The 10,615-nt window shown below is 37.7% G+C and overlaps 1 protein-coding gene across 1 annotated transcript; it reads right to left on the reverse strand.

Annotated features, from left to right (window-relative positions):
• Window positions 1-5,962: 5,962 nt before the first annotated feature.
• LOC148019757 (adenosylhomocysteinase) lies at window positions 5,963-9,008 on the reverse strand. The gene is made up of 4 exons (XM_087699919.1): window positions 8,848-9,008; window positions 7,286-8,015; window positions 6,545-7,081; window positions 5,963-6,459 (listed from the first exon to the last, which is right to left on the reverse strand). The coding sequence occupies exons 2-4, from the start codon at window positions 7,994-7,996 to the stop codon at window positions 6,250-6,252; spliced, it is 1,458 nt and encodes a 485-aa protein (XP_087556045.1). The 5' UTR covers window positions 7,997-8,015; window positions 8,848-9,008; the 3' UTR covers window positions 5,963-6,249.
• Between the last annotated feature and the right edge of the window lie 1,607 nt (window positions 9,009-10,615).

Here is a 10,615-nt window from a genome sequence, read left to right on the forward strand (position 1 = left end):
CTCAAAAAGAAGCATACTAAAGGATTTAGAGTTTAGCAGCCACTTTATACACGTTTCTTACATCCTAAGTAGCATTAGGATTTGACATGCACCCCTACTTTTCATAGGACATTTTCCTTTGGACCTTGCCAATCCCAATTATATGGGAAATTTGAACATTGTCAATCCATTGACAATTATAGTAAATTTGGATACAAAAAGATAAATTTGAATTAATAAATATTAAGAATTACATATAGCTATGGTCACTTGACATGGGCATTACATATAACTATGGCAATAATAGTAAATTTTTACCTATTACCACTCGAAGTTCAATAGAGACCCTTAAGAGTAAAAAGATTAGATATTTATCGAGCACAAAATATATGCTTTAAATTGTTTTTTATTTTGAACGAGCATTCCTTGTATCCATAAATATTTACAGCTCCATATAGATTGACAATTTTTTTGGTTGACAATCCAATGAAAAGTTCCATGTCATTTTGCCATTCTTAGTATTAGTTAGAGACCTTGGACAACTTTGTATCTTGAGTTTAATCTTGCTATACATCCAATTGAATCTCTACTTCACTGACCCCGATTGAATCTTTGCTTTACCGACCCCAATTGAATAGCTGAGGTATCTTAGTGGTGCCCTAGGGGCTATACTATCTTAAAGCTAATCTCTATGAGCCAACTCAGGGGAGGGTCCCATGAGAGCATGATTATCTCTATTTTTGTCTTGTTAATTTTAGAGCCAGACGAGATAGAAAATTCTTCATACATTTGAAGGAGTTTTTTCATGGAAGGTTGCCCCAAACCCCATAGCAACACAGCAAAGAGCCCTGGGAGTTGCATTGAGAGCTTACTTGCTAGAGGGGACTTGTGATGTATCTAGGGTAGTGAGCTTTAGCATGTCTCATGTGCCTCGTCAGTTGGATGATGATGAGATTCGTCTGCAAAATAGGACATTTCTCAGTAGTTCAAACTCGAGTCTACTCGATTGAATTCCATCCACACCATACATGTATGTCACAGCTTAATATCATTTGGGCCGATGTGACATGTTTAAAATTATTTACAATTTTAACTTATCTAGGGATTCCCCTCCAAAATCCAAAGTAAAAATCAATGGAAGCACCAACTAGGCAAATCGTACTTTCATCCACCAATGGCTAAATTTTCCCTGGATTACAATTTTTTTTCCCAATGGTATATTTTATAAATTGCACAGCACTTTCCCTCTCAATTTCTTACAAGGCCAAAAATTGTGATCAAATCTCCCCTATGCAACTTGAGTTTGAATTTGTACCTACACTTTATCTAGTTGTACCTGCATAGAGATTTATAAGGCGGTTGAATTCTTGGAATCAAATATACTAGGTGCTCTGCATCTAGATTATTCTGGTGCTTCATACTAATATACCTTCAATACTTCACACCGAGGTTTGAAGGACCAATGTCAATAACATTTAAGGACTTTACATTCTAATGCACATTTTTATATGGCAAGAAGGTTCATGAGTGGTTGAGTCGTCACAAAGAAGCAAAATGTATATGTATATATGTATGTGTGATTTATATACATGTGTCCATTTGTCTGCTCTTGTCATATCATTACTTCTCTCTCTCTCTCTCTCTCTCTCTCTCTCTCTCTCTCTCTCTCATATGTTTACATGTATACAAGTATGTGCACATATGTGCATACATGAGTGTATGTGTTTGCATATGTATGCATGCATACATGTGTACATGTGTGTATTTTTATTGTGTGTATTTTTATAGTATATGTATATTTGTGGGTGTTTTTAGAATATGCACACATGCGCATGTTCAATCATTATAATATCATTTCATCAAGAAAATTCATCTCTTTTTATTGGATTTGTGGGTATTTTTAGAGTATGAACACATTGCATGTACATGTTCAACCATCAAAATATGATTTCATCTCATATATTCTTCTATTCTATATATTAAGAGCTTTGCCTTGGGGATCTTGAACCAACCACAAGACTGGCCTATGTGGCACAAGGTGAAGGAGTTTGGTACTCAATAAATAAAGATGGCTTATTTTTTAAGAGTAAGTGGGAGTTATATTTATTTTCTATCATCTCTTCCACCCAATTGAATAGACATATACACATATTCTCTCTCTCTCTCTCTCTCTCTCTCTCTCTCTCTCTCTCTCTCTCTCTCTCTCTCTCTCTCTCTCTCTCTCTCTCTCTCTCTCTCTCTCTCTCTCTCTCTCTCTCTCTCTCTCTCTCTACACACACACACACACACACACACACATTTTTAACTAAACATACGAAATCATATGGTATTTTAATGGTTGAATAGGTGCATGTAATGTGCATATACTCTAAAAACATCCACATGCACATATACTGTTTATTTTAAATTTTTGATTTATTCTTAAACTTAGCAATATGAAATGGGATAATAATTTAATGATTAAACATATTTATACAAAGCATATGTACTCTAAAATCACACAGTAATGCATATAGACTAAAAAGAGATGAACAATATGAAATGGGATAATAATTTTAATGCTTGAATATATTCATACAAAGCATATATACTCTAAAACCACACACAAATACACAGACTATAAAAAGAGATGAACAATATATGCACACACACATATGTACATTTGTACACACATACATATATACAAACATGCTCATATACACAAACATATATGAGTGCAAGAGGAAAAATGGAGAGAGAGAGAGAGAGAGAGAGAGAGAGAGAGAGAGAGAGAGAGAGAGAGAGAGAGAGAGAGAGTGTGTGTGTGTGTGTGTGTGTGTGAGGAGAGAGAATGGATACATACTTATAAAATATGCACTTACAAATATGCACACGTACATATGAAGGCACACATCCACACACAAATATATACATATACATATAAATGCAATACATACAAACATGTACATACCCATATGTGCACATGCACACATGAGGTGGAGAAATATGAGATATAGTAAGAAGAAAAGGAAAGGAGAGAAAACAAAAATGATGAGAAGCAAAGAGAGGGCACTCATTTATGAGGCCACACAAATAGGCGTATCTATATTAAACATACATACATATTTGTAAATATGTGCATCTATCAAATTAATTAATATATTATTATTTTAACTAGTAATTATTATGTATACTTATCTTTCATATATTATTTATATTAATATTTATAATATACATACTATAAGTATTAAAAATTTCATGTGATTGATTGGATATTAATTATTAATTATTACTATTATTATAATAAAAGATATATAATTGTATTTCAACTAACGTTTTATACATATAATCATGTACATATGTTATTAATTATTAATTATGAGAAAGAGAGAGGAACAAGAAGAATAATAAGAAATTCTCAATATAGTTTACGGGTTATCAAATTTATGTAATGTTATTGGCTCAATGTATGAGGATAATATTCATGCCATGATAGACTCAATGTGAATAGAAATCACCATTAAATGAGTTCGTCTTTGAGAAACAATCATAAGGTTTTGTCGAAGATATAGATCTAGTTAATGTTGATCTTTCACTCCATATAAATAAGTATCACATTCCCATTTATTGTATTTGCATGTATTCAACATTGTGTTTGTCTAAGTTGTCGAAGTTTTTGAAGTTCAAATTATGTTTATTATATCAACCTCTAATAAACCCTCTTGCCACATGAAATGTGCTCTCAAACCTTGATGCGAAGCACCAAAAGAACACCATGTGAAGCACCTAGTATCTTCAATTAGAAAAGAAATTCATCCGAGAGAGAGAGAGAGAGAGAGAGAGAGAGAGAGAGAGAGAGAGAGAGAATTAACTTGACAAAGGCTCAAAGGAAAATCCCCTATTTATTCCTTTTTACCCTCCTTGTTGAAGAGATTATGGAGAATGCGTGAGAGAGCCATTCATTCTAAGAATGCATGAAAGGAAGATTCATATTTCATAGTTGAGCAAGTACATAAATATATAGCTTTTCCAACTTGAGACAAACTTTGCTGAGCTCCTCCCATGCTAACTTTGCACTTGGAATATCATCAACATGATGTATGCATTAATCACCTAATGCATGTTGTTATGTACCCTAGTACTTTCTCCTTGCCTTTTCATATTCTTTTCCCGAAATTATTGTGCCACTCCCGTGGGTAATGCCCCAAAGTCCTTTTACATAAGCGAATACATCCTTCAAAAAAAAAATCCTATTTAGTTCTTGAATACCAAGCCTCTTCTTGTGCCACTTAGGCTTGGGGATTTTCTCCTTGATTTGAGAAACCCTTTACAAAAACACCCTCTTTATTTTTTGACTACCAAATCTCTCTTTGTGCCACTTAAACCTTGAGGTTTTCTACTTGGTTTGAGAGTCATCAAGCAAACCTTTAAATAACAAATAATAAAGATAAAAGATAGTATGATCTTTGGGTCTAAATGACTATACCAAGTGATAGATCTTGAGCAAAACAACATTAGAATGCATCAAATAACTGTTGTTGAACAAGAGTTCTTAGATTCCTTCATTAATGCACAATTAGCTTGTGTATGACTAATCAAATGATACACTTTCTCTTTCCTTAGTTCCTTCCAAACAAATAAATTGATTATTATGTATTATATTTTTTGTATACATATTGTGATCATCACTTTATGGATCTGAATGGTGTCTCCAAGAGATGCCCAAGATAAAATCCATAGATTGCAATGACAAGAAAACAATCTCCTTTCAACATGTAAAACCATGGAAATCTCTTGCCTCTGAACTTCTATATAACTTTACATTTCATGCCAAGAAAGGCTACTTTCGATTTTATGATTCTAAATCAATTTTCTACCAGCCTTACTAGAAAAAAATCATGTCTGTTGCTATCACCATGCCATATTGGCAAAGTATGAAAATAAATGTTCCTTCTTTGAAATCTTACACATATTTGGGATCATCATCATAATCGTCTGCTCCTACGTATACGAGTTAATGGCCACTTCTTTGAAATCTTTACACATACTTGGGATGATCATCATAATCGTCTGCTCCTCAATATGTGAGTTGAGCCATAAGCTTGCTTCGATTATTGTTTTAATAGTAGTAGATGTTATTGACCCTTTCTTAACTTCAATGTATTGATAGACTCTTATTGTTGCCATTAGCATACAAAAGTGACAATTCTTTGGCTCAGGCCTTCCATTGAGTTATTCCACCGCTACTAAATAAATCTAAGATTCAAAATATCATCGGAAGAACTCGATGTGGTCAAAATTCCTTGTAGAAAATTGCCAAAGACTCCTTAATGCCTGAATTGCGATGTCAAAAAGCATTCAAGAACCTCTGATTGAAAAGAATTTATTCGCTCTTACTAGTAGCATTAACGAATATAAACATTTGATATTTCCTTGCTGCCAATATTTATTGATGCTCGGCTTCCAGAGGGTAAGAAAGCCAATAATTGAACCGGTGGCAATGTAAAACATTAACTCTATGAGGGGTCATTCTAAAGAACATTTGTATGTTCAATAATCACATCAAAGTGAACATGGAGCATTTGATCTATGTTAGTGGAATATATCGATTTAAACTCTATTCCACAGTAGTAAGCAATGCAAAAGTAAAGAATCATCGCTGTGCGTTACAAGGTGCTCTTTTTTTCTTTCGGGTTTAGATGTGAGTTCAAACACTTGTCCTACAATAGGAAGCGCAAGTCTTATCAAGCACTCCTCGTTATGCGTTATAGGTTCAAATTGGTAAGTGGGATTTTCACCTCAAATTTTGCATTATGTCAGCAAAAAACTGTTGAACCTTGTTGTATAATTGGAGCGCAAATGTCTTAAATTCCTCCTTGCAAGTATTACAAGGTGCATTTGTTTACAAGGGAATCGTCCCATAACATTTTCGGCTCAAGTTCTGCACTGTGCATTGAACAAAATAGGAGAAAAGTTCTGACATCTCCGAGTTAAAAGTAATAAGTTTCTTCAAAATGGTATACTAGTTGATTAGTTATTGAACTGAATAAGAGCAAAGTACATAACATTTTCATCAAAATGGAAAAACTATAACGTGGCACACAATCCCCATGAAAATATGGAGCGACAGGAGTGTTGACCTCCACTCCCCATCGGAAGCGCATGAATAGAAATGAATAGGAAATGTGTTCAAAGATGAGTGAAGGTCCCAAAAAAATTAATATAGAATTCAACAGCAAAAAATGTGGGTAGGCAAGTGATGCAGTACAGATCGAAGGAAAATGCACATATTTAGTAGCGATAGTGTGCTGGCTTGTAAGGACCCTCCACAGGTACATTGATATACGCAGCTTGATCTGGGGTGAGCTTAGTGAGCTTGGCACCTAGCTTCTCTAAGTGCAAAGCAGCCACTTTCTCATCCAAGTGCTTGGGGAGCACATACACCTGCTTGGCGTACTTGCCAGACTTTCTTTCCTTCCACAACTCCAATTGCGCAATCACCTGTTATAACAACACAAGATATTCATAATTCATCATAGCAGAATACAAAATACAAATAATGAGTAAAATTTAGGTGTATTTTGACCTGATTGGTAAAAGAACAAGACATGACAAAACTAGGGTGACCGGTAGCACAGCCCAGATTCATCAGCCTTCCTTCAGCCAAAACAATGATGCCAGTCTTCGTCTCAGGGAACACCCAACGATCAGTTTGAGGCTTGATAGTGATCTTCTTCACACCCGGGTAAGTTTCCAATCCATGCATGTCAATCTCATTGTCAAAATGGCCAATGTTACAAACAATAGCATTGTTCTTCATCCTTCTCATGTGGCTAACCATAATGATGTCCTTGTTGCCCGTAGTGGTTACAAAAATGTCAGCAGTTTCAACGACATCCTCCAAGGTTAAGACAGGAAGACCTTCCATCAAGGCTTGCAATGCACAAATTGGATCAATCTCTGTTACAATAACTCGGGCCCCTGCCGCCTTCATGGCTGCAGCACAGCCTTTGCCAACATCACCATAACCACAGACAACTGCAACTTTTCCGGCAATCATAATATCAGTTGCCCTCATGAGACCATCAGGCAAAGAGTGGCGGCATCCATACAGATTGTCAAACTGCAATTATAGAGGTGGTGAGCTGAAAACCATAACAGAAGAAAACTACATAATGCACATTCACTAAACCAATAAATAGCACAAGTACCAATCAGGTTCGGTATTGTGCTTATGACTTGTCACAAATTACTTCACATCTATGAAGAGGTTTTCTTATCTGAAAGAACAAAGACAAAAGGGCATAAAGGTGGACAGTTTTCATACCTTGCTCTTTGTCACTGAATCATTGACATTAATAGCTGGGAAAAGCAAGGAACCGTTGGTTTGCATCTGATACAGCCGATGCACCCCAGTGGTGGTCTCTTCAGAGACACCAACTAACCTCTCCTTCATTCTGTAGTACTTCTTGGGGTCTTGTTTAATACCATCTCGCAAGATAGACAAAACAATTTGAAACTCCTGGTTATCAGTGGAAGATGGATCTGGTAAGGTACCGTCTTTGGCATAAGCCTCCTCAGCCTTCACACCTTCATGGATCAGCAATGTGGCATCCCCACCATCATCGACAATCAAGTCTGGGCCACCGCCAGGACCCCAGTCAAGAGCTCTCTCAGTGCACCACCAGTACTCTTGAAGAGTCTCACCCTTCCAAGCGAACACAGATGCACTGTCTCGGGCGATTGCAGCAGCTGCATGGTCTTGGGTAGAGAAAATGTTGCAGGAGCACCAGCGGACCTCAGCGCCAAGTGCTGTTAGGGTCTCGATCAAGACAGCAGTCTGGATAGTCATGTGCAAAGATCCAGTAATGCGAGCACCCTTCAGAGGCTGAGAAGGGCCAAACTCAGTGCGGCAAGCCATAAGCCCAGGCATCTCAACCTCTGCGAGCTCAATCTCCAGGCGACCAAAGTCAGCTTGAGACATATCCTTCACTTTGAACTCAAAACCCTTAGCACCTTTCTGGACGTTGAGATCCATTGCAGCTGAGGGTCTTGATCTGTATTCAGCAAGAATCCATAGATCCAAACGAAGAGTTAAACATAGAACAAAACAACCAGCTATGGAGTGAAGTAATGCAATGGACTGATTCAATCTTCAGCAACATCTTGTGACAGGTTAAAGAATAAACGAAGACATTATAAGAGAAGTCTAGAAATGAAAATAGAGAGATCTACGCTCTACATTTGCATTTTCCTGCAAAAACGGAGCAAATGTTTCCGAAGAAGAACCCTGGACATTGAAAAGGCATGGAATAACTTCCGGAAGGCAGCTGAAAGAAGAGAATGTCGTGAGCTTTATAAGGTTTTGTGTAAGGCTTCCGGCTTTCAAGCTCAACTTCCTTCCTGCATGGAGGGATGCAGAAGTCGGAAGCCTTCCACAAAATCTAAAAAACCTCGGCAAGACTGCAAAATAGAATGGCGAATGCTGGGATTCAAGGGCAGCTTTCAGACTAAAAGAAGGGAATGTCGTGAAGCTGGGATTTAGGGGCAACATTGGCAAGACAACTAAAAGACGAGAATGTCAAGAACTCTTTAGGTCTTGTGTAAGGCTTCGGGCTGCAGAAGTCGGAAGCCTTGCACACAAAACCTTATAAAAACTGCGCAGAACTATACAAAGTGCATGGCGAACGCGTGAAAGCAGAAGCTAGACATGTTCATTTCATTAGTAAACTAATAATATGATATAATGTATGAAAGATTTATAGCATGGACATGAAAGATTTATAGCATGTACATGCGTGTGTAAAATCCATGAAGTCCGCGAAACTGAAACTGCAAGGCGGATGCGAGGATGCGGAAAAGCCCCGTGAGGAAGCGGGGGAGACTAACCTGGTGATCCCGCGGCTATGGCAGACTCGAGGTCCCGGAAGCTGCAATGGAGGACAAAGAGGAACTCCGGCCGAGAGAGAGAGAGAAAGAGAGAGAGAGACCTGTGCCTTAAAAACCCTACTACGCCTCTCTCAGATCAAATGTGACTTTAGGAGCGTCCGTGTGAAGAAGCCCTCCGCGTGATCGTTTTATTCATTGTGTTGGGTTTGCGTTTGGTGGACCGCACTTCTTTTTTCTGTTCATATCGTGACGCTCCACTGCCTGCTTCACCTAACGTGGGTGGTAGGCTTGTATCGCACATCCTTAAGGACCCCCTACCTTACCCGTCCCCATCTTATTGTTACCCTGCCCATCCCTCCATTTTTAACTTTCGCAACTCCCTTTTAACTAACCCATTGCTCCTAGGCACCATATCCAAGTAAGCAATAACATTTCAAGTAGCTCATTTTTAGTAACAGCTGTGTATTCTTGAAATTTAGAGATGCAATCTGCCAAATGAGAGAGTGCCATGTGGAATGGTCACTACAACCCCTGTTACCTTCAACCATGAACATAGAAATTCCCCCATGGTTATAGGGAAGCGCATGGTTGGACTGCAGAGGGGTTTGCCACATCAAAAAAGTACATACTATGGTTACCTTTTTGAGAGAATGGTACCTCATGTGTGAGCTGTATCGGCATCCCATTGCTTATACCAACTTGTGCAAACACTTGGCATCCAAAAGTTACATTTCACAAAAACTTTTACGCTTTGGGCATTGGAGGCCTACTTCCTTAATGACTACACTATATAAAATGTTTACATAAAGTTTTAAGCTTTGGACATTGGAGGTCTACTTCCTTAATGACTACACTATATAAAATGTTCACATAAGGTTTTAAGCTTGGACAATGGAGACCTACTTCCTTAATGAGTACACTTCTAAGCTTTGGACATTGGAGGCCTACTTCCTTACTGACTACACTATATAAAATGTTCACATAAAGTTTTAAGCTTGGACAATGGAGACCTATTCCCTTAACAAGTACATTACGTGTAAAGTATTCACCAAGCTTATCACCATGAGATCAAAACCAATCATGTGAAAGCACATCAATCCCTTGCAATATGGATTCATTAAGGGCTACTCCATTTTGGAGTGCCTTAATACGAGACATTTCTTAATGGTCAAACTATGGAACTGGCAAAATTTGGAGCCTTCATGCCATGAGTTTGGGAATGCATCCTAAAAAAAAGGGGTTGTTTGTTTTTCCCATTTCACCAGCCAAATGACTAGTCATAAATCCACCACCATCACATGAACGGATGCCACCATCTATCACAAGTAGTAACACCCATTATAGCGAATTGGCAGACAAATTGAAGTGCATCGTGGGAAGGTGCAATGATCTTTCTGTGTGAGTTTGGCACGAGTTTGTTCTTTACAATCACTTTTACGAAATGCCTCCTACGAAGGTCCCCTTAGACAATGTTTTAAATGTTATCACGGCCACAAATTGGGCTCAACTCTCAAGGCAAAGGATTGTGTGTCTTTAACTCAATATTCAAAAAGTATGTGATAGTCTAAGTTGGGAGTTTTTAAGGAGGGCTCTTTTAGACATGTGATTTGCAAAAAAATAGCTAATTTGCCCATTTTGTTCACAAGAAAAGTAGAGGCTTAAGTCTCCATAAATGGTTCATTACTAAAACCTTTCCCAATTAGAAGGGGAGAGAAATAAGGTTGTTCAAATAGCCCATTATTGTTTGTAGCTGCAACACACCCACTTT

The sequence above is a fragment of the Lygodium microphyllum genome, chromosome 19 (assembly GCF_053477565.2).
Source record: "Lygodium microphyllum isolate KBCC chromosome 19, Lygodium_microphyllum_v1.1.10, whole genome shotgun sequence".
Taxonomy (NCBI): domain Eukaryota; kingdom Viridiplantae; phylum Streptophyta; class Polypodiopsida; order Schizaeales; family Lygodiaceae; genus Lygodium; species Lygodium microphyllum.

Excerpts from the sequence above, each read along its gene's own strand:
- LOC148019757 (XM_087699919.1), bottom strand. The coding sequence starts at position 7,996 with ATGGATCTCAACGTCCAGAAAGGTGCTAAGGGTTTTGAGTTCAAAGTG. Across the intron at positions 7,082-7,285 it reads ATTCAGTGACAAAGAGCAAG|TTTGACAATCTGTATGGATG; the intron begins GTATGAAAACTG and ends CTATAATTGCAG. Across the intron at positions 6,460-6,544 it reads CTTGTTCTTTTACCAATCAG|GTGATTGCGCAATTGGAGTT; the intron begins GTCAAAATACAC and ends TTGTTATAACAG.